Source organism: Pempheris klunzingeri, chromosome 4 (genome assembly GCF_042242105.1).
Source record: "Pempheris klunzingeri isolate RE-2024b chromosome 4, fPemKlu1.hap1, whole genome shotgun sequence".
Taxonomy (NCBI): Eukaryota; Metazoa; Chordata; class Actinopteri; order Acropomatiformes; family Pempheridae; genus Pempheris; species Pempheris klunzingeri.
The window spans coordinates 3,048,005-3,072,198 of NC_092015.1; the positions used below are offsets into that span (position 1 = coordinate 3,048,005).

The window sequence follows — 24,194 nt, forward strand, 5'->3', positions numbered from 1 at the left end:
GTAGGAACTAAGAATAACCAGTTCCGGCCGGATTTTGGGGTACGGCGGGCATTTTAAACTACCGGATGTGACGTATAGGACAAAACGTTCACTGTTTTTTTTTCAGGTTGGCATGGATTTCAGATGATAAACAAAACTTCTGGGGTGTTTTACTCTCCCTTTCGCACGTTATTTGGTGTTTCCGCAGTTAATTCGTATTTGTTTTACGTTTTAAACGTCTCCTTAAAGTGCCAGTGATAACACAGAGAAGCTATAGCCAGAACTAACTAGCTAGCTAGCTCGGCTAACGGAGTTGCTAACCTAACAGCCTTTTAGCTTTAGGGGAAATGTCCACTGGCACATTTGAAGAAAATGAAGAGAAAAGTGGCGAGATTAAGACTGAGCCCTAACGAGGAGGCTCGGATAATACGAGAGGAGCATGAAAGGAGGAGAAAACTGCGAATACAGCAGGTAATGTCAGGTGATATTAACAGAACAGGCTTCTTTCAGTGGTGTCTTTGTCTCAGTGATTTCTTTAAATTAACAGGAATGTTTCATTAGTGAAGAGCCACACCTGATTTAGGCTTACTGCAAGGGAAATCTGTTTCATATTGAGGGTTCAAATAAGTCCGATCTCGGATCTGGATTCAAATATAAATCTAAATACACTGTATATTGTGTACAGACATATTTTTATTTTTGCACAATTGCACCGTTGCCTTATATTGTTATTCTTGTTTTTATACATGTGTCTGCATATGTTTACCATTGTTCTCCTATATCTATTCTGTGTATAACTGGAGTCAAATTCTCTGTGTGCATGTACGAACATGACTAATAAAGCTGATTTTTATTCTGATTCTGATCTGCCATGGTCCGGTTACCTGTCTGCTAGACTGAACCGCAGTGGTTTCTACCTGGCAGCTCCTCTTTGCTGTTGTTCTGTGAACACAAGTTAATTTTTGACATTGGTGACACCTTTAAAAGCACCGTAGTTAAAATAAGGCAAATAATCAACTTTTACCCACAGACATCCAGAAACCTGTCTGTTAAAAATACAAGAACAAACAGTATATTTACTATGATGGAGAGCTTTAGTTCTTAGAAGAATTCACAAATTATTTGATAAATATATTATTTATTTAGCTATAAAACACTGTAGATAAACTAACTATTAAAACAATCAGTGTCATTCTGCGCTTTAGTCATCTTGCATATTAATTTGCAGCACATATGCTTCATATTAATCACTTAGGACACTGAGCTAATCAGTGAGTTCATCACGGCTGTAGTTTAGTTCGTTTTTGCTGTAATACTTTACTCCTCATATCAAGACATGAACAAACCGCTCTTAAACTGAACTCAACTGAGTCTGGTAACATCAGCTCTGATTTCGTGTTACAAAATGGCTTTGTCCTGGTTCAAAGGCAGGCTTGTCATGAGAAAAACTTTTAAGACTGAGTATGTGTCCATATTTTGCTATGGCACCCAGGTGCGGGAGCAGCAGCGGTACATCGCGCTGCAGATCCGCAGAGAAGTTGAGCAGAGACGGCAGCGTGAACTGGAGCAGCTGGAGGAGGAGCTGAGGGAGGACTGGGAGCGACAGCAGAGGGAGAAACTCAACACGCTGCAGGAGTTATACCAGGAGAGCCTCCAGCTTCTCGGTCAGGGACACAGGAGTGCAAAAGAAAATGTAAGAAAACAAAATATAAAACAAGAAGCTACACCTGGATTTTTAAACCATCATGAAGATAACAGTATCACTAGAAGATGAATGCAGTGTCCATATCATTGAATTTGTGTGTGGTATAATTGATTTATTCCCACAAGGAGCCCGACTTGGCAGCAATAGCTCAGAGGGAGGAAGAAAATCACGCCAAAGCAGAAGAGCGTTATCGAGAAGCCCTGAAGGAGCTCAAATCACAGAGACTTAAAGATCATGAGAGGAACAGCCGGTGAGCAGCATCACAAACATTTGATTGAAAAATGTTTAAATGTAATCATGAGTGAACATCGAGTCTATTCTTTCGCCTGTCTGTAGATGCATCAATGCCAGGAAGAAGGCACTGGAGGCAGAAAAGGAAAGATCAGCTAAGGTGGCCAGCCTCCCACCGCCTCCGCCAAACCCCATTCAGGTACTTTACCATCTTTACAATCTGGCAGACTGTCGTAAGGTTTCACAGAGTTACTGTTGCTAGACTTTTACACCCCGTCACTTGTCTTTGCCTGATAATCAGACTGCATTGCTATTCTTCATCTCTTCATTATTCATTGCTCTATTTGAATCAAAAAAACAAATCAGAAATGTGGGTGAGAGGTGTGGAATCAGGTGAGTCTGTTTGTGGGTTCACAAACCATGTATGTCTTGACTTAGGCTTAAAAAAAGAGAAAAAAAAATCTAATGAGATTAAAATTGTCATTAATTCCCTGCTGTGTTAAGATAATCGTTTCATCCAATAATTAGAAAATTAGAATTAGAAATTAGAAAAAAGTGTCCAAACTGTCTTTTCTTGTTCGAGCAGAACATCGATTCCAAGAGGCCACATGTGGTGAAGAAATCTGATGTGAGCGCCTTTGCTGCCACACATTACCACATGCCTGAGAGTGCAGTGGACAGAGAGCTGGACACAACACAGGCAAGCCTTCAGGTTACTGTAGGCACTTAACCTCATGTTAGAGCTGTGTAATGTGTACATGTGTCTACAGCCCAGTGCCCACGAGGGAGCTGAGCGGGAGGCGAGGAGGCTACAGGACCTGCAGAGGGAGGAAGGGAGGAGGAGAGAGGAGCAGCTTGAGAAGGCTCGACTCAGAGGGAATCAGGCTCTGAGGAGGGAGCACCTCGTTCAGGTACGACTCATCAGTTACTCGATGAGCAGGAAGACGCCGACATTGTTCACGTGTATCTAACAGATGATTCGCTCTGATGCTTTTTGCCATCACTGTTGACCGACCACAGGACAACAGCAGTCGCCAACGTAAGATCACCGACCTTTTACATAATAAAAAGACTGTAGATGTTTTGTCTCTATGATTGACACATTTCTCCCCCTAGTTTATCTATTGTCCTCATGGGAAAATGAGTTAATATGAGGATAAAAAGATTTTCCCTGAACATCAGATAGCCATGGCAGCACGTTACTTGTGAGAAGAGACAAGAAATATTCAGGGTGAATATAAAAAGTGCAGCTGTTTGTGCCTGACCTGTTTTTGATGGTGTCCTTCAGGATCGTGAACGGCTGCTTGTTGAACTGGAGCACCTGCAGCAGACAGACCTGCTGAGGAGGAGACAGCAGGTGTCACAGATGCCTGCTCAGATCTTCCAGCCCCTCTATAAGAGGCAGGAGACGAGGGAGGACTTCCAGAGGGAGATGGAGTTCGCCTTTGAGGACTTGTACACCGGAGAGAGGAGTAAGGACGCCTTCACTGTGCTGCTGGTTTTCAGTAACACATCATTTTAAAGTAACCAGAAGGTGGCAGTCTGTCAATGCAGTTTCTCGAATTCTTTTTCGCATAGCAAAATGGCCACCATCAAAATATTATAATATCCTCTATGCTTTAATGGGAAATATAGTGTATATGCTCAGTTTTATAGAGTATCCATCATCATTGGTCATGGAATTCCTGGAAAGTCGTAGAATTAAATAAAATACTGGAGCAAGTCATGGAAAATATATATAGAAATGAAACGCTCACTAAACCAATAGTTTTAGCACGGTGGTGAATCTGTGGAGCTTGCATATTCTCCTTGTACTTGGACATGGACAGGTACTCCGGCTTCCTCCCACAGTCCAGAGACATTCAGATTTGGTTAATTAGTGACTCTAAATCGCCCAAACTTGCGAATGTGGGTGTGAGTGGTTGTTTGTCTCTGTGTGGCGACCAGTTCACGGTGTACCCTGCATTTTACCTAATGTCAGCGGCCCTGAAGGATCAGTGGTTTAGACGATGGATGAATGCTAATTTTCCTCTTCAGGTTGTTTCCATTTTTCCGTGCTTTCTGATTGATATTAGTTCAATGACACTTTGAGTCTGAGATACCTTATAGGTCATTAAAATTCAACTTTTTAGTCACTGAAAAAGTCAGAGAATTTGCCTCAGAGCAGGAACCCTGGCTTTAATGGATCCTGTTTAAACCTCAACTGTGTCTTTAACCCAGGGGTTAAAGGTGACCTGGTGGTCCAGCTGGTACCTGAGCCTCTGCCAGCTCTGTCCACCGGCAGCCAGGACCAAGAGCTGGACGTCACACTGGATGAAATCTCCACAGCAGGAACAGAAAACGCACAACTTGACACAGAGCGAGACGCTGGAAGCACCGAGCAGGGAGCGTCTGCTCAGGGTGAGGAGAAGCTGCAGATACACATAAAACCTCAATTCATGTGTTTTTAAGGGTCAGTCAAGAACAAGAAGCCCTGAATACAATCTGTTTTACGATAATCTTGATGTAATTCTCATCTTTACCAAACTGGAACTGCAACCAGCGTTTTTGTTCACCTGCAGCTGAGCCGTCCAAACCTGCTCCCAGGCGAGCGCTGAAGAAGCTCCTGGATCGCATCAGGAGTCAGAGGACTCAGTGGACTGACCGCAGCAGTCACGTCCCGACAGCCGATTGTCTGACCGACGCCACCGATCAGATCCCAGAGCGGGACACGACCATCGACACAGGCTCTCTGACCGGCGAGGAGAAGCTCCCCGCGCCGGCCCACTCGCCACCAGGCAAGTCACTCACTGTCCTCAGCTGTAATAAAACCAATCTAGAAGGACATGTACAATACGGCAAGTTCACTTTTTTGAGTTTTCTTACACTGCTTTCCTTTTTTCATAATTTTCCCCTCCTGCTTGTTTTAAAAACATGATTGTATGATCAAAGTGATGCAGTCTTCGTTACATCAGCCTTTGTCATTTTTTTGTCACTCGTGCAAAAGTTTGAAACATTTATAATATTCAGCGAGATAATAATAATTTGGTGTTTTCCTTGTATTTGATTCCACCAGCGTTGGAGACAACAGAGCCGTCACCTGCAGCAGGTAATCTACCTCCTGATGTTCGTGCCAGCAGAGTCCAGGAGTCTGAAGAACGAAAGAAAAGGGTACGTTTCTGTGACACAGTGCACGTACATTTTCCTTTTCCTTTGCATTTTATCACATTAAATGACAAAGAATTTAATTATAATAAGCAGAAAGCTGATGAGTTTTATTTCACACTAAGTCACAGTAATTAGCTTAACCTGTTAAATCTAATACAGTCCTTCACAACAGCCCAAAGCTTTAACTTTAAATGCACTTACTTTTTTCTATTTATTTATTTATTTATTTCTGTTGTTATCCAAGTAGCTTCATGTGGTTTATCTGATTGGTCAGAATTTATTGATCCAGCTGTTCCTCATCACTTAATCAGTCCAGCCTCAGTCTAAAGCAGGAGTGTGTTTGGCCGGCTGGTCACGTCTTTTCAGAACAGACATCATGATCATGAGCTCTCTGCATTACAAGTTTTCCCTGTTTTGGAGGAAAGATACTGATGATTTTCTTGAGTAAAGACTCAGAAGCAAAGTGAAGCTTAATGGGCGTAATGGGGGCAGGTGGACGTTCGATCCTCATCCAGCAGAGGAACACCCTGGACTGGCGGGAATTCCTTTGGAGAAGTGTGATCCTCTGAGGACTGCTTCCACAGCAGGAAGTGGTTCAGGTCGGGAAATAGCAGCATGCCCTGGTTTTGTTAAATGGGCTCTCATTTTTTAGTCAAAGTCTCAGCTTGTGTTCTCTCTAAACACACCTGATTTAACTTTTTTTATCCCTACTGGTCAGTATTTAAACTTGGCTGAAAACTGGGTTCATGATCAACCGTATAGGTTTGGCTGTTGTAGCGACTACTGGAGACAAAGAATCGTTAGTCGCAGAGAGGCTGAGGTCGGCCTGCTTGTCTGACACGCTTTCAAAAAAGGATTCGAAATAGAACAAATCGTAACATGCACAAAAATAATCACAGCGATCAGGCTGATATAAACTAGAAAACAACTCACTCCTCTCTTTGTTACCCCTGAAGCCGTGCAGGTGAAGAGGAGAATATAACAATGATCCTCGCCCATATCAAATAATATGAATTCATTCATTCGTGGCTCACTGTTTTTAAATCTCTTTATTTTTTTTTCAAGGAAGAGGAGCTCGAGAGGGAGAAAGAACAGCAGGTGGTTTTGCTCCAGGAGCTGGAAGAGCAGAAGGCCAAACTGGAGCAGCTGCTGTTTGAGGCCCAGCAGGAGAGAGAACATCTGAAGGCTGCGGTGACGCAGCAAGAGCCTGTTCAACAGCCAGAGGTGCCCGTTCACGACCAGGACGTCACCTCCGGCGTAACCACTGAGGTAGGACCGTGGTTATCGTATTGTCTTGATCTGGCAACTCCCGTTTGTGTGGATCTGTCGCTGTCCCCTCCTGATGAGATTTGACACTAGATTTGATAATACTGATATTTTTCAACACATTTTTTTAAATTAATTTATTTTTTACGTATATTGTAGAAGTTACTTTAATGATGGTTTCCACCTCTGCTCCCTACAGCTGGTGCCTCCTGCAGGTGAAGATGATCACACCAGAAGGATCAGAGAATATCAACAGCGGCTGCTGCAACAAAATAAGTGTGTTAAACAAGATAAAGTACTTTTTTTTTTTTTTTTTCATTAACACTCACTTTGTTCCTTTTTTCCATGCAGGTATTCTTGAAAGTAGCTCCAAACAGATTCATACATGCTGTTAGTTTTACCTTCACAATATTAATCACACAGAGGATGATGTGATTTACAGATTGTAAAACCCCTTAAGGCAAATTTGTGATATTGGGCTGTATGAATTTTTTTTATTTTAGAATTCACCAGAGGTCGGTGGAAGTGGCTCGCCAGCGCCTTGAAGAATACCAGCGAGCTCTGCGAATTCGGTACAACATGACCGCCACGTCGTTGCTGCCCGCTGTCGTCCCTCCAAGCCACATTCACCCTCCTCTGCACAGCACTCGGTCTGTGCACCTTCCACTTCCTCATCAACTCCCTACAACTCCTGCAGTGCCTACATGCATCAGCGCCAAACCAGTAACCTCTGTGGAAGTTCCCACAAGAGAGTCTGACATGTTGGCCTCTCCTCCACGTCTTCCTGTCTCCAGTTTGGGGGTTTTCTCCAGGACGCGGCCAGATGAAGTTGAATCTATATCGAACAGTCCCAGGATCCAGAGACCAGATGCTTCTGCCTGGCTGGCTGGTAACATAATGGAGAGAGTAACTGAGCACCTTCCAGCGAGAATGAGACCCTCCTCGGTCACCACAGAGCCGCTGCCGCCGTACAAACTGTCCCCGACAAATCCCTCAACCATCATCCCACCCCGGCCTTCCTCTGGTCCCACCCAGACCGTCAGTCCGAGCATCACAGAGGGTGCACATCTGGTTCCAGCACATGCAGCGGTTCAGCCTGGGACTGGGCCGCATGGCTCCCTGCAGACTGGGTCCCTGAGCTCCACAGAGGATGACGTGGAGAGGCAGAGGCGGGAGCTGCAGGAGGCGCAGAGGCGGGAGCTGCAGGAGGCCCAGAGGCGGGAGCTGCAGGAGGCCCAGAGGCGGGAGCTGCAGGAGGCCCAGAGGCGGGAGCTGCAGGAGGCCCAGAGGCGGGAGCTGCAGGAGGCTCAGAGGCGGGAGCTGCAGGAGGCCCAGAGGCGGATGCTGGAGCAGAGGGAAGCAGTGGCGCTACAGCAGAGGCAGCGAGAAGAGGAGCGACGGCGACAGGAAGTGCAGATGGAGCAGATGAGGCGACAAAAGGAGTCGTTGCAGGCTCTGATTCACACTGATGCAGAAGTAAGTGAGGGGGCTGTTACGGCCTTGGTCCTTTTGTCACAGTGGACACATGGGAGTTTGTTTCTACACAATTCTGATGTAAAACAAAGAGCAGTCCGAGGAAAGAGTTCCTCTGAGCCTCCTTGGTTTTAACGGTCACCTCTGCTGAAGTATGTTTTGAATATTGCAACACAATTACAGCACATTTCTCACCTGCAGCCAGTTCCAGAGGCCGCCAGCGACGTGATGGTTTCACAGAGCATCAGTCAGACCCGCCTCAAATTACTTGCGTCCCTGCTGAGAGCTATAGAGGAGACTAACGGAGGAACTTTATCACACCTAGAGGAGCCTCCGGAGAAAGAACCGCCATCTAACACTGGTGAGACGGATAACTGAGATTAGATTAGAGGGTTTTACTTCCTGCATTAACACAATTTCCATTTAATTTCAGAATCAAAACCCCTTTTTTATTTATTTTCTCTTTATTTCTGAGGACAGATGAGTTCCACTTTGCCCTTTTTGCTGTTTTCAGCACTAGTTGTCAACATTAATCAAATGAATTTAAATATTTTGCATTAAACTCCAACTCAGAATGCATTATCATCTTTTTAATATACTAGTAGCACTGAAATGCACTGTTATAGATCTGAATCACTGATGGCAGTTCCCTTACAAATTAAACTGCATCCCTCCAAAAAACTCAGTTGTTCATTTCTGTCCTGTGTGGGCGAGTCTGAGGTTTTAGTCGAGCACCATCCATGACGTCCTGGGCTGTCTAGTGATGTAACACACACGGGTTTATGGCCAACAGAGCACTTCCTCTGCCTTTTCAAAATGGCGGAAACTTAAAAACTTTTTCTGTTCATAAAGATGATGCTTTTACATTTGAGAGTCCTAACTATGTTAAGATTTTAGACGTGTGGGTCAATTTTAAACCTTTCAAAAGACTTATTTTAACATGTAATGTCTCTTGTGGGGGACAGCGGAACTTGATTCTTCTCATTTTCAACCATTTTTCAGGAAACTGAGCTCTGAAGGAGGCAGAAAAGATTTAGTTAAAACTGAAGGAGAGTAAGAAAAGATGGACCTTATGTCCACTACAAGGGACATGTTTGAACATTTGAACATGAACATTTTTGATCTCAGTTACCAAATTATGTACTAAAAACATGTAAACTCTAAATATTAAAACCTCTTTTCCAGGTCTCTGAATATTACAGTTTCATAGAAAGTTGTGAGTAACGCATGTATTTTTTTTTTCCCCCGTTAAGAGTCTCTCTCACAGCGCTGTGTTTCTGCTGGACTGGCTCCAGCGTCCGTCCTCCCCTCAGGACTCCCCCTTCCTCCCAGAGCAGCAAAGCCTCCGGTGACCCGCGTCAGGCTGGGCGCCATGGAGATGATGACCGAACAGCACGAGCTCAGCGCTATTCAAGAAGTGGAGACTCCGGTCAACACCAGCCAAGTCGCAGGTCACGACTGTTGTCATCACATGCACAGATGGTACAATGGAGAGGATCGTCAGCTGACTGGACTGTTTCCTGTCTCCAGGTCTGGACGATGGCGAGAAGGTTCCTTCACGCGCTCTGGGCTGTGATCTGCAGGAGGAGTCGGAGTCGTCCGTGGACTCTGACAGGTCCTCTACGTACAGCAGTGGGCAGCGGACTGCTGAACGGCCGGACGGCTCTGGAGCGAGCTCGAGGAGATCTGGCCATCTCGTCTGGAGAGAGCGGCTGCTGACGGGGGCACAGACGTCTCCAGAGTCCTCAGAGTCTGGTGAGTATCGGGCAGGTGAAGAGCGACGAGAGAAACCATACAGATGGGAGGAAAAGGGCAGCATTTGATTAGAAAATGAAGATATTTCCTCTTAGCTGGAACACTTCTCTTTTGTTTTTTCCCAGATTCTGTCCTGAGGATGATCTCACCACTGAGCTCCGACTCGGGGAGAGGAGCCGACTGCTCTGGTCCTGCTGTCACAAGCTACAGATCCCCCTCAGAGGTAAACGGGCCAGCTGGAGGTGTTCAGAACTTCCCCTCCCCTTAGCTTTGTGGCTGGTTAGACGGTTAGACGTGAGAGCATCATCCCGCTAAAGTTTAAAACTTTTTGTTGCAACTCTGATATTGGTGTTTTCTCCTGTGCAGTTGCTAGCATGGCTGGAGTGTTTTTTTTTTTTTTTTTTTTAACAGCAGTCTATATACTCACCTGATTCACCAGTGATGATGAACAAAAACCCTCTGAGATTCACAAGTTGTGAATCAATGATGAAAGCTAGCCAAATCTGAGTGCTGGGGCAATTTCTGCCTCAGCCAATGATTATGCCTGAGAAGCTTTTTTTTTTTGTTTTGTTTTTGTTTTTTGCCTTTTTTATTTTTTTATTATTATTTTTTATTATTTTTTTGCCTTTTTTGTGTGTGTAGAAAATGTGGATGTAAATCTGACTGTGTGTGTGTGTGTGTGTGTGTGTGTGTGTGTGTTTCTGTGTACTGAGCGATGATGTGAAATTGCTGGACCGGAGGTGTATTTCATCAAAATGCACATCATGATGGTTTCTACACTTGAACTGAGCTCAGTGAGTCTGTGTGCACGTTCATGTCGTCAACTAACACAAATGTAAAAGTCATCTCGCTGTAGACAGATAGGTCAGATAAAGTTCATAACCAAAAAGGAAACTGTATGAGCAACTTATAGAAAACAAAAAGAAGTAAACCTGCTAAAAATGAAGGAGGGAAAAGTTTAACTACTTCATTAGAAAAGTGTTTAGGAAAATGTAATGACTCCTTTTTGTTGGCAGCTTGTATAACAATATAACACTTAACTTCATAATAAATAGGCCACTTTTACTATCATACATAAAGAGCCATAAGATCTAAACATAAGTGTGTGTGTCTACCTGTGTGGAGTGAATGAGTGTGTGTGTGTGTGTTTCTATGTTCTGAGCGATGATGTAAAATTACTGGACCTGAAGTGTATTTCATTGAAATATGTGTTATGATGGTTTCTACACTTGAACTGAGCTCAGTGAGTCTGTGTGCATGTACGTGTCATAGAAGCCCATAAAATCCTTGTTAATATGTGCGTGTGTGTGTCAGTCTGCACACAGGCCTCCTGACTCCGACTGCCTCTCCTCCATCTCCACCGGCAGCTACATCACCACCGATCCTGAGCAAAACTCAAGCACTGGTGAGGGACAGCAGGAGTGGGTCTCAGACGGTGCTTTTCATGTGTTTTGTGGTCTTTTTTTTTGTGCTGTGACTAAAATCCAGCAATGGAAGCATCAGAAAATCTACCAGAAAATCTTCTTTATTTCCTCTGGCAGTCGATCTTGAAGATGAGTGTTTTTAATGAGTTCATTGAGCAGAGGGGGACCCAGACCATGAGAAACTTAAATATCTGCAAATTTGACCATGTTGTTCTATTTTAAGGAACCATATTTAGTTAAAATGTTGCAATGATGAAATAAAATTGACTTAATTCAGCACGGCACCACGTGTTTCCCTTTCCCAGTTGGAAGACAAAGATGAACAAGCGGTTACTGGTGTTTGCCGACCATTTTGTTGTTTTGAGAACCCAAATTTTGACAAAAGGAGACTCATACTTATTTACTGTACCTGAAGGCCACCGTAGCTTCTTAAAGGAGGGCTGTGCTCAGGTGTATTCAGTTGGTTGCACTTTCCCCCAGCTCTAGATGCCACTAAATCCTACACACTGCAGCTTTTTAAGGTGACAATATGAGCTGCTGTATAAACACCAGACAACATGCTAGTTGTGTTTCTAACTTTTGTTTTAGTCTAAATCTGCTTCTCTTCTTTCCCTCTTTGTCAGATAAATCTCCTTCTCTTGGAAAAGGAAGAGAAGCAGATTTAATCAGCGTCTCCTCTCCATCTGGTCAAAGCTCCGGCGTGGACGACGACTCGGCTGCAGGCCGTCCTGGTCCGGCTGTAGACTCTCTGTTTAATGACAGCAGCATCCAGCGCATCATCGACAGATACACGAGGGAGCTCAACATCTCCCTCAGCACCACTGGGAAAACCACAGGTACGCAGATAACTGCTCGCATTCTCCTCAAGAAAAGTGACTAAGCTCTGTGACAAAGTGCCTCCCCTCCCTATTCCAACATCTTAAATGTGTCTGGGGGGGGAGTTGTCAAACTACGACAGTCCAACAAGCACCTGGTTTGAAGCATTTGTACCCCGAAAGCTACAGCAAACATCCAGAGACAAACCTTTCCTCATTTAGAACATTCTGTACTTAATACCAGAGGCTTGTGTCATGTTGGTACAGTCGGCGTCTTATCTCCTCTTTGCTGGTCTGCAGACGGTGAAGGCTCACACGTGGAGGAACCTGGCTCTGCAGTTTCACAGCGGACTTCTGTGGTTCGATTCTCGGAGAGGAGAGGGGACGCTGACCGATCTCTTTGCTCAAACGCAGCAGGGGCACAGAGGAGTGGCCTGGTCAGTGGCCACGATCCATTCATTTCTTGCTGCAGATCCATTTTATTCAAGAAATGTAATTCTTATTAAAAGAAAATCAATTGATTTTCTTTTGCAGCAGGATTGGGACGATCCAGTCAATCCAATCCTGGAGCACTTCTCTGGCGAGGACTCCTTCAGGCCTCTGATTGGCCAGCTGACCGACCAGTCGTCCTGTCTGGCTGCTGACCACAGGGACTCGGCCATGGAGCAACTGGTCGGCCAACCGTCGGCTCACTCGTCCATGATTGGTCAGCTGCCGGTGTCGGTGAGCTCGGATCAAGGCGGATGGGACTCCACTCTGAGTCGGATGATTGGCCGACTCTCCCATCAGTCCAGCTCCCACTGGCTGAGTGGCGGGCAGGACTTCTATGCGGGTCAGCTGATGGGTCAGATGGCGTCGGAGCGGTCGACCACGTGGCTGGACGGCGGTCCGGAGGAGAGCCAGATGAGACCGCTGGTCGGGGAGCTGGATGAGTCCACTGGGCAGCACAGTGGAAGCTCAGGTAACAGAAGAGGTGCCATTAGGTTTTAATGTTCTGCTGAATAGTTTGGTGGCCATTTGTTTTTGCTGTTTTATTGTTGAACTCTTAATGGATAAATAGAAGTGAAGTCCCTTTTGGCAAATCATCTATTGATGCCATTCTTTTTGTTTTGTTTGGCAGCCAGTGAACCCTCATACAGCAGGGTCCAAAAGTCTGAGACCACATTGAAAATCTCAAATATTCATGTGTAAAACATGGAAGTCAATTTTTTTTTTTTTTTTTTTTTTTAGGATTTAAAAAACAAGATGTTGTGATATGTAAAATAAATATTTAAAATTCTGCACTATTTCTAATCAAATTTAACTATTTTGCACAAAAGGGAAAGTAGACCATCAGCTGAACGCAGCTTCAGTGGAAGGAAACAACAACTCGAGGAAATCTGACCTTTTTGTACAAAGGAGTTTGTTGATGCCTCATATTTGCTAAAATGGTGTCGAATCTGAAATTTCTTCATTTTACATGTTGTAATGATTTAAACTTTGATACCAGGTTTATATTAAATATTTAAGGTGATTGGTTTCAGATTCAGAAATGTTAACAGTTCAGAAAATAAAAGTGCACTTAGAACCTTTTTCACTCACAGAAGTCGTTACATAAGATATTGAGTCATCAGCTCGTCTGCTGTCTGTAGGTAGAAGGACCCTCGTGGATCTTGGCGTCTCAACTGAGGCCAGTGTGCCGTCGTACCCGACGTTGCCTCCTGAGGCTTCGTCACACAGTGGTTCTGTCCAGGGTGTGAATCCACATTCACAGGACCAGAACCAAACTAGTCCAGTGGACCAGGGCCCAGAGAGAGCTGAAGGTGAGTGATAAAATAATTCAGTATAACAGAGAATTTAAAAAATGACCCAGTTTATTATCCTGTACAATGTACATCTGCAGTCTCTCAAACCAAGTAAAGCCTTGTATTATATCTAATTTACCACTTTTGTTTTAGTATTTCCAGGCTCAGACTCGTTCCACCCGCTACTGGCTGAAGTCACCCACAACGAAACCGCCGACCCCTCCATGACTTTTAACCCGCCTGAACATGATGTGCCGAACCCTCCCGAAGGACAGCCAGCCAGCGGGGAGCGCAGCGTTTCTGCCTCCTCTGAAGAGTTTGAGCCCGGCGTTGATCCTTCAGTCGAGTCTGAGCCGTCGCCTGAGCGCCTCAGAGCGGAGGAGCCGTCCGGCTGCACGGCCGTCCCTCCCGCCTCACAGGAATCGTTCTCCCTGCTCATCACGTCGCAGTGCCACCCCCATGAATCTGTCCTCACAGTGTCTCCCACCAGGAGGACAGATGTGGAGATAACAGCTCTGAGTCTGTCAAATTTAACCATGAATGATGATTCCCCTCCTCTGGGCGTGCTGGTCGATGCAGACAGAAACCTCATATCTGAAAGGATCGGAGATTCAGCGCCATCCAGCGACCTCTGTGCTGGAGAACTGGAGTCTGAGCAGAGAACTCCTGTCTCAGATAAGCCACCGGTATGACGGTATCTTCTTGTTCATGGTGGTAAACTACTGATGCATGAAAAGGTGACACCTGCTCATTAGGAGCCCTTCATTGTTCTGCCTGTTTTCAAACCTCGCTCTCCGTGTCCATCAGGAAGCTGCCGGTGAGAAGGGGATCCTGGAGCAGTCAGAGATAACACTGGTGAGCCTGACGGACACCACGCTGCAGGATCAGGAGACGACCTTCACCGAGGAGGAGGAAGAGGAGGGAATATGGGAAGAAGAACATCCAGATGGGGCGAAAGATGAAGGACTTAAAGGCCAAGAGACAGAGGTGACTGTCCAGTTACACAAACATCAGGTAACCAAACTCCACTGACTGTTTCTACAGTGATTTTCTGACTTGACTTCAGCAGCAGGTGAGTTTCTGATCTGTAACCTCGTCCTCTGTAGGGGTCAGAATCCACGTCGTTACAGGCCGAGACTCCACAGGATCAAACACATCCAGGTAAAATCACAACAGGTCAAACTGGAATATAACTGCATGTCTGAGACTGCTGGGCTGTGAGGAAACCTGCCTCTGACTTCAAATATGGATGTGATCAGGAACTAAATGATACTCTGCACACTCAGATTAATTTAATCTCAAATCTTTCTCAGTTTGTAAACTTTTCCCTACATCCCTACATTCAGTGACGCTGCTGGAGTTTCCGTGGGGTCCCAGCAGAGGCCTGCAGGAGGTCTACCAGCAGAAGCAAAGAGCTCTGCTCCAGAGATCATCCCGCAGGGTGGAGGAGCTCAAGGCCAAACAGGCTCTTGCCAAGACGCAACGCAATGAGATCCAAGCTGCACCTGAAGCCAGAGAGCAGGCTAATGCTAAGGACTCTCATCCAGCCACCTGCAAGGCAAAGATGGAGTCAGGACCTCCACATAAACGTAATGTCAAGTCCTCGGGGGGTCAGACGGAGCAGCACCAGTTGACTGAGAAATCAATCCTCATCAAGCAGAAAAAGCCTCAGCATTCCCCTCCAGGTACCTTAACTTACACATTTAAGACTCTTTGATTCACATCATTAAAATGGACATTTATTACCAACAGCATATCAAAACGTACCATTTTTTAATTATGCTACTTAAGACACTTTAAAACCTCACCCCCTCATGTGATGCTGCTTAAGTACCAAGTCACAATCGTCCGTCATTCAGCCATTCACCTCCCTGATGTCTCCGATCGGTCGCACTCTGCTTAGCCATCAGGAAAACATCTGTTTTCTGGTCATTAAGTTACATCTCTTATTGAGCTAAACAGTTTAAAAACAGAAAAAAGTAGAAATCTGTGGAAACATTTTTAACACTCATTGCAGTGAACTACTTTCTGACAATTATTTCAAGCTGTGTCCTGTAAGACGTATTAACCAGTCAGCTGCTTGACTGATGCATATTTAACTGGACACTGTAAAGGTTTGGAAGGTATTTTGAGCTGTAACTTGTACTTTAACCATCAGAGAGGAACTGTACAATAGCTAACTTACTTCAGGTTTAAGTGCGTTATAACGTGGGATATTTCAGTATTAACTTGTATTGCTGTTAGTCGGTGCCTTTTAAAGTGCAACAATCTGTATTTACCCGTGTTGTCTCAGTGAACGTTTCCAGGATGAAAACTGTGGCTGAGGTGAAGATCTGCATGCCGGAGAAAAGGAAACAGGACGTCTCTGAGATGCACCGGAGAACTCAGAGGTACTGCAACAATATTACTGGATTTTAAGCTCGACGTTGAGCACAGAAAGTAGATGCTGTTGTCATTATGTCATTGTAGTTATAACAAATAATAAATTATACAAAATATTGTACAACGGTTTGGAACTGAGTATTTCAGAGCCAAAAAAGACCAGGGATTTTTTTTTTCCCCCTCAAAACTTTGGGTTTAACCCAAAAGGTGATCGATCACTTGCATTACGTCTTTAAAAACGAGGCGTTCATGAGCCAAACGTTGGTGTTTCTGCAGATTGTACGAGCAGCTGGAGGAGGTGAAGCATCAGAAGGAGATCAGGAGCAGACAGGAAGCTTACGCAGAAAACAGACTGAAAGCCAAAGAGTTCCACAAGGTAAAATGATCAGTTTTTAAGAACAGGTGATAAAACTTATTGGAGAATTGTTGTTGTTGTTGATGATTAAAGAGTATTTGTCTACGATCTTTTCACAGAAAACCTTACAGAAACTTCGGGGCAAGCGGACTCCACAGTGAGCGACTTTTGAATGTGTTTCCAGTTCTACGTTAAGTTATTTTGTAAAGTTTTATTAATAAAGCATTTTAAGTTATCTGAATCTTACAAAATTATTTTGGCAAATCACAGGTTAGTACAGATGTTTCCAATCGGAGGCAGCAATAACTTTCAGAGGAGCTTCTTTAATAAGAAAACATTCACGTAGTCATTAAGATATACAAAACTGGCTGAAAGCAGAGTTTAGATTTCTGCAGATGGACGAGACATTTTTAAATCATTAGACTCAGATGTTACTGTCCCCATTTCTTATATTACAGTTTGAAGTTAAGCTGAACTGATCGTCAGCTGGAAACTACAGTATGCTAATCTAAAATCCTCACATCGTCCCCAAATGGCCACAGATTGTTAGATTTTAGTTTTTGGTGTAACAAAAGAAAGCAGTTTAATCACATGTGGTGTCCCGTCTCTCAGAAAGGCCTCGGTGGAGAAGTGAAACCGCCTCAGTGAGGTTCAGAGTTTGGAGAAAACAATCGTCTTGGGGCTTTTCTTCTCCATGGAGGCCTGAGCTGACTTCATCACGTCTTGAGTCTGCAGCATGCTCATGTTCCACATAGTCTGGAAAAGGACAAACACGGTAGTGACGATGCATAAAATAAAAAAAAAAAGCTTCACAGTGAACTCTTTAATAAAAGGTAGATGTTCTTACCATGTAGTCCAGTCCCTCTGCCACGCTGTGGTCTCTGGAGTAGATCAGGTTGATTTTGGTGCCCTGCACGGCTACGGGGCTGCGACCGGCCATCTCCCCGGCCATCTCCAGAGCCCCGGCCATCATGGCCTCCTTATCTGCAAACACTCGGCTGGAGAAAAGTGTGGCGGTTTTCAAAAAGGTAATTAACCACTTTAAAATGACACCATCGGTCCTCTTTGAAATGCATCAAGTTCGTTTTTAAAACTCGATTAATCATGTTTCTTTAAATCATGTTGCAAACTTTAAACTAAATATTTAAACTTGAACATTTGACTTTTAAAACTTCCACCTTTCTGAGAAGGACTCTCTCCTTACTTTGCTGTTGTCACTTATTTCTTTCTTTAAATCTTACTCTATTGATCTATTTGGATATATTGCTCTATTAATTCAGCTGGTAAGTTTCTCTCAAACTTCTGGCAAATTAACATCGTACAGAATGTTTGATGGTACCGAGCAGCTGAAAGCAAACTTTTAGGACCTGTAAGTATAAAAGAAGGGAAACCATCTCTACTATTCTAGCACTTTGTTATTTTTGGTTGAATTTGAGCTAATCTTGCACCACTAACAGGTTCGTTTGTTATGAGAACAAATCCTGCTTTTAGCTGCAGAGGCCTGAGACGACACTGGTGGTCTGACACGAATAAACATGAGCGAACTTTATAACATCGATAAACCTCAGTGAGCCGCTCGCTGTACATTATCTCACTTATTACAGCTTGGTACCAAACTAACTAAAGTTGTAATGATTTTATTGATGAACACGTCAGAACCAACACTGACTATATTTAATACAACGGGTCGTCCACCTTTTAGCCAAGGTTAAATAAAAATTTGCATATTTAATGGAAAAAAAAACACAAATCAGTGATTGTGCAGATGAAAACTGATGAGATGTATTTACCTGACCAGTCCGCTGCTCTTGGCTTCATCGGCGTACATCTTCCTGGCGGTCAGAGCCAAGTCGTTCACCAGGCTGGAGAAGGTAAAGGTAAATAAATGAATCATGAATTAGCAGGTTAACAGGTTTTATGGATAATGTGTCGCCACAATTTTAGGTTCTTATCATCCTTTATTTTCTTTCTTCAAAAAAAATGAGTGCTGAGTTGTTGCCTCCAGAAAAGCAGCTTTTCAAAATTTCTCTTTACGCTGCCATCAGACAGCCCTGCAGTCACTCTTTTTGTCTTTACTTGCTTCAAAGCCACCAAACTCCACTGGTAAACACATTCATTTTACCTCACAGACCACGGGGAGCTTCCTGTGCTACTGCTGCCTCACATCAATGAACTATTTCATTATATAAGTTGCGGACTCTGCCTTTAAAACTGGACACGTGACCTCACCCACAGAGACGCTGGTTACCTGCGGCTGCCGATGACTTTAGGAAGTCGCTGCAGAGTTCCAACGTCGGCTGCAAGTCCGATATCAACTTCCTGTGAAGCCAAACAGTGTCGCCATCATCGTCATGTATTTTATTTATAGGTACATTTCACTTATGTTATTAATACCCATGTTATTGACTCTTTTTTCTTGTAAAGCACTTTGAGCTGCATTAATAAAATGTATCATCATTATTATTAATCACCTGTATGCTTAAATACAGCAGGAGGTCTATGGACACAATAACCATCCTTATTTAAAATAAAATACTTCATCCTTTCCTTTTTGTTTTCATTCATTCATTCATCACTGTGAATGATGAATATCACAGATTTATTAAAATATTGTTTGTTTTATCTGAAAGTTTATGAGATGAATCAAAAATATAACCGGATACATCAGTAAAAAAGTATTGATAAAGCCAGAATGCTGGACTTTGACATATAAATGAACGTCAATTACATCCAAGCCCTCACCAGATAAACAGAGACTCATAATAAAAATACATAAATTAAAATAAATAAATAAAACTCTGTATTATAATTCATGTGTTATTACCTTCACTGCCAGAAGAAAGAGATTTAAATAATTAAAATGGAGCATAAATATACGAGAACATCTGTTTTCCTGACGTGTTCGTACCTTCACCTGGAACCACGCGTCCTGGGTGCACAGGCGGATGTCGCAGGCTGTGATCAGGTCAACGCCTGCAAAGAGGACGACATCCACAGTTTAAACTACCCGACCTCCTCCGACAGCATGGGCTCAGTCTTTGCAGTGGCGGATTTGAATAATATAAAATGTTAAAAGTAAGACTGAATCTATGAGTAAGTGTGGGAATTATTATATACAGTAAAGTAAAATATCATCTCAAAGAATAAGTGTAAAATCATTCACACATCATTCAGAGTTTTAAATCTGCAGCGGCCTCATTATTAGTCAAAGTGTTATTAACGGTTATCAGCTGTGGGCGGGGGGAGCACAAAAACATATTTTAGCCATCAAACAGTCCTTTCCACGAAGAACTGAAGCTATTCTCTCTTTGTCTTTGTTCATTTCAAAGCCACCAGACTCCATTAGCAAAAACAGGAATTGTATCTCACAGTCCATGAAAGTTTGCTGTGCTACCGCTGCCTAAATCAATAAACTAACACGACAGCTTGGATCCAAACTTAACATTTAAAAGACCAAAGTCTCACAATAACACAAACAAACTAACTGATTGAGTCAGCAGAAGACCAGCAGCTCCTGTGTTCTGCCAGCTAAAATTACTGTTTTTGTCAATGGAGTCTGGTGACTTTGAAGACGGTGGTTTCTGGTCAAACCAAAAGGTCCGTCTCTGCAGGGATCCTTTCCATAATGTTCTCAAACACTTAAAATTAACAATGCGAGCCTCTCAGAGGCAAAACCAAACATTACTAAAGGGACATGGTGCAGTTGTCCCAAAGGATCATACTGCAGCCTGTATTGATCTACTGGACCAATTCCACAACTTTTTGTATCCATCAGCTGTTTAAGCACCAAAATATGTAAAAATACAGATTCCTCAGATACAGATAAAAAGATTAAAAATCTGCACTCATGCCTGTAACAGTGTGATGATGATGATGATGATGATGTCCTACCTCCCCCAACACAGGCTCCATGGATGGCCACCACAACGGGCTTCGGGCACTACAAGGAGAAATCAATAATGATCAATAATTTCTCAGGGAAATACACATTTAGTGCTGGTCCAGTATCTTAACAGAACCACTGTGCAGGTCTGACCTTCTCGATGACGGAGAAAGTCTCTTGATACTTGGCGATTGTTTTTCTGAGGTTCCAGGAAATTCTCGCCGTGTCGTCGCCCTCTGGTTGGAGCACCTCGCTGGCCATGTCCATCAGATCAATACCTGGACGATAACGCAGACAACTTTAACTACGAGGACAAGTGTCATTCAGAAGTGTCCTGAAACAACCTGACACCCACCAGCTGTGAAGATTTTTCCTGCTCCAGAAATCACCACCACTCTGCAGTCTGGGTCCTCGGCTATCTGTTTAAAACAGTCCACCATCTCACTGGGAGACCAAAACAAACGCACCCATCAGAGTTCGGTAAAATGTTTCATGAATAAATGTTGAAGTGCCTCAATAACAAATTCCAGTGGTTTACTTTTTTTTAACATCATTTAAATATTAGTTTGTAAATGAGCTACTTCAATAACTCTTCTGTGATACAACTACTGAAGCAAACACATAAATAAAAAGTGTATTTTATTAATCACATTGTTTATAATGGTCCAATATCGACGGGACAGTTTACAGCCTATTATTAATATATAATATATTAATGTCTTGAATCCAAATTTAGTGTTAAAATGCTTTAAAAAGTATTAAATAGTCTTTAAATTCTGTTTGGAGAAGTCTTGAATATTCAGCACAGGTCTAAAATTCCCTCCTTCAAGCACAAATTATCTGTAGAGTTATTGTCATTTTGCCTTTCTTACATTCTGAACTGACAATATATGAATTTACACATTTTATGTTGGTTGTTTATTGCAGAATTGGCCTTAACTTTAATTAAATGGTGGCATTAAAAAGTCTCGATGAATCTAAAAACCTTTTATCTGCACATTTCTGGACACAAACAGAAACCAGTGTGGCTTATTTGTGGAATAAATAATTTTAGTTCCTGAGATAGATTCTTATAAGTGCTTTAACATTTAATATTGGCATTTATCTGACGTAACTGAACCTTCATCAATCAAAATTCTCTGAATTGAGAGTACAAAGCCCACATGTAATTATTTCTAGGAACTTTTAATCTGCGTGGTGCAGCTCAGCTGAACTCTACTGGCTTTAGGTGGATTCGACGATGCTGCGTGAAATAGTGACATTTTTATGAGCTAAATGTTGATAAATATAGATTTATTATTAAAAAAAAGAAAGAATGACTCAAACAGGTTCCTGCCTCCAGAAAGCTTTGTTCATGGCGTTGCGTTTCTCAGGACGGTGAAGCTCTACATGTGTGACCGACTCTGCCGGGTGACTGACGACCAGGGAGGTGAAAGGAGGGACGGGACCACCTGAGGACGACATGGCTCTGACGGCGGCCTGACCGGGCAGCCACAGCCCTCTGACTGAGAGAACAGAGACACAGTGAGCTCGTCCAGAGCTACAGGAGGAAGCAGGATGTAGATTTAGAATAGATAAACAAAAGATTTGTCTACTTTCGTAATAATCAATAATGTTTGGGAGGAAGCCGGAGTTATTGTGAGGCAACAGTGCTAACCATCACACCACCGTGCAGCCAAAAGACATGCAGGTTAACTGGTGACTGGTGATTGATTGATTGATTGATAGATTTAGTTTTAAGCAGAAATTTTAAAAAATCTAGTTAAAGCTCCTTAAATTTTCCTTTGTTTTAATCATCATGAAGTGAATATCTTTGGGTTCTGGACTGAGAAACTGAGACAGTCGTTTTATAGACCAAACAAATTATCAATGAATTGAGAAAATAAATCAGCAGATTATTTGGTAATGAAATTGATCGTTAGTTACAGCCCTACTCTGCACAGCATTTAAAACAGACAGAAAATTTAAAAATACACATATTATCTCTACAAGTGTGGTATGAAGCAGCACAGAGGAGAAAGGGAAAAGGAAAATATTTAGTATCAGACGAGCAAAGTAGAGGAGAGAAAAGTCAATTCATCTGGTAGCCAATCCACATAAAATTAAAAACAGCAACACTTGTGATATTAAATCCTATAAATAATAAATAAATTCCCAACTTTTAGCTTCTCAGCTGCTTTTCTTTGTCTTCTGTCATAAATATTTTTAGTTTAGTTTTGGAAAACAAACAATTTAATGGCATCACTTTGGACTACTGTAAACTGAGACACTGTCTTTTCACTACTTTCTGACACTTTAATGTTAATCTAATGACATTTTTATTTGAATGCTTTGACTGTGAGTCAGTAACTAGAGGAAAATCTGTTATTAGCTGGTCAAAGTAGGTAAAACACCCACTTGGGTCCAAACACTGAGCTCTTCAGCACAACCCTGCGTCCTCCAGCTGCACCGGTGACCTCTCACCTACAAAACTCTTCTCAGCGTTTGTTTGCATCACTTAAATAAACATGTATCTACAAACAAGCACGAGCCGACAGACACGTGTAAAGTTACCACCAGGTGAAGTTTCATATTTGACATTTTCCTTAAAAAACACGACAAAAACAAAACACTGCCACTTACATTTGGTGAGAGATGACCTGAAAATGGCGGACAACATCGCCCTTTGAACGGTTCCAGATCCCTTCGTGATAATAGTTAACTAGTTGGTGATCAATAAAACCGCAGCAAACTGGGAGAGTTGATCTATTTCACCTGCTTCACCTGCAGCTCGGTGTGCAGCTGACCAGCCTGTAGCCACACAGATGCTAGCTAATGCTAACTAGTTATTAACCACAGATATTAAAACAAAAACAACGACGCAAGAGTGTTTCACAGCAGCAGACGTATAAAAAAGGGCGCAGCTGCAGAGCCAGAAGTTAGGCTGCAGGTGACAGCCTAAACATCATAGTGTGCAACAACAATGAAACTTGAATTAACTCTTCCGTAGCTAGCATAGCGCTGCAGCCTGATACGGCGGCCGAGGAGGCTCAAAAGGGAATTTCGCGAAGGAGATATTTCTCCGTTGCTGCATTCCTTTGCTCGAGTTGTTTTTTGTAATCTGCAGCGAATGTGATTGTTAATAAGGTTAAAATTAGATATTGTTGATTGATATAGGTGAAGTTCCTAACTTTTTTTAAAAAATATATTCACCACAAAAACAGTGAATCAATTGATGACAACACATTCTTATTAATAACAATAATAATATATTTTATTCATAGTGCACTTTACATTTGGAATACACATCTCAAAGTGCTGCAGTTATTCCTCAGGCTCCCTCTAACAGAGCTCACACAATAATAATATAGTAATAATGTATAAGAAAGAAATCAGGCGTAAAAAGTGAGAGTGTCATAAACTCAACTAGTAGAAGTGTTAGAATATGGGACTAAAATATAATATATAAGAAATTAGTTAAGCTAATATAATATAATTCATGATTTATGATTCATTTCTGAATAACCAAACTAGAAACATGTTGCTAGTAATAAAATAAAAGTATAAAAGCATCCTACTCTGTCCTATCCTACACTTTCTTTATTTAATATATGTGCCATTCATAATAATAACATATTTTAAATAACTTTTTCTATGTAAATATGATGATATTTCGTGTCAGGATTCAGTTGTTTGAATCACTTTAGATTGTGATTGATTGATTGATTGATTGATTGTGTAACAAAAAAAACTTGTGATAAATGTTAAGCGTGGTTGACAATAAAGTTTTCTTTGAAGAATGCTATCACATTATAAGCTAATTAAACTAGCTTTGATTGTCAAAATGTTAAGAATTGAAGCACCATAAATTAATTTAGCTCGACGAAAGCAACGTTGTTGTCTACATAAACGTTTTCACAGGCAGCAAGTCGTCTTTCATGTTTAGTTCATGTCTATTATTTCACGTTTGATGTCCATGTAGCTAAGCTAGCGTTAGCTGTTAGCTAAACTATCGG

The 24,194-nt window shown here is 42.6% G+C and overlaps 2 protein-coding genes across 2 annotated transcripts; one reads left to right on the forward strand and one right to left on the reverse strand.

The window, feature by feature from the left end:
* The first annotated feature begins 112 nt into the window (after positions 1–112).
* Positions 113–16,551, forward strand: cep295 (centrosomal protein 295). The gene is made up of 29 exons (XM_070829323.1): positions 113–450; positions 1,472–1,672; positions 1,810–1,934; positions 2,021–2,114; positions 2,502–2,615; positions 2,686–2,826; positions 3,204–3,387; positions 4,136–4,315; positions 4,477–4,692; positions 4,971–5,065; positions 6,128–6,331; positions 6,528–6,604; positions 6,832–7,804; positions 8,003–8,162; positions 9,055–9,252; positions 9,332–9,556; positions 9,682–9,779; positions 10,871–10,961; positions 11,604–11,816; positions 12,096–12,232; positions 12,330–12,756; positions 13,427–13,597; positions 13,733–14,265; positions 14,387–14,593; positions 14,686–14,740; positions 14,926–15,264; positions 15,873–15,969; positions 16,238–16,337; positions 16,436–16,551. Exons 1-29 carry the CDS (start codon positions 352–354, stop codon positions 16,475–16,477), a joined length of 5,796 nt encoding a protein of 1,931 aa, XP_070685424.1. The 5' UTR covers positions 113–351; the 3' UTR covers positions 16,478–16,551.
* A 68-nt stretch (positions 16,552–16,619) lies between these two features.
* ech1 (enoyl CoA hydratase 1, peroxisomal) lies at positions 16,620–23,205 on the reverse strand. The gene is made up of 10 exons (XM_070829393.1): positions 22,822–23,205; positions 21,536–21,704; positions 20,555–20,643; positions 20,353–20,477; positions 20,208–20,256; positions 19,225–19,289; positions 18,565–18,635; positions 18,107–18,178; positions 17,164–17,314; positions 16,620–17,072 (listed from the first exon to the last, which is right to left on the reverse strand). The coding sequence occupies exons 1-10, from the start codon at positions 22,856–22,858 to the stop codon at positions 16,968–16,970; spliced, it is 933 nt and encodes a 310-aa protein (XP_070685494.1). The 5' UTR covers positions 22,859–23,205; the 3' UTR covers positions 16,620–16,967.
* Positions 23,206–24,194: the final 989 nt, after the last annotated feature.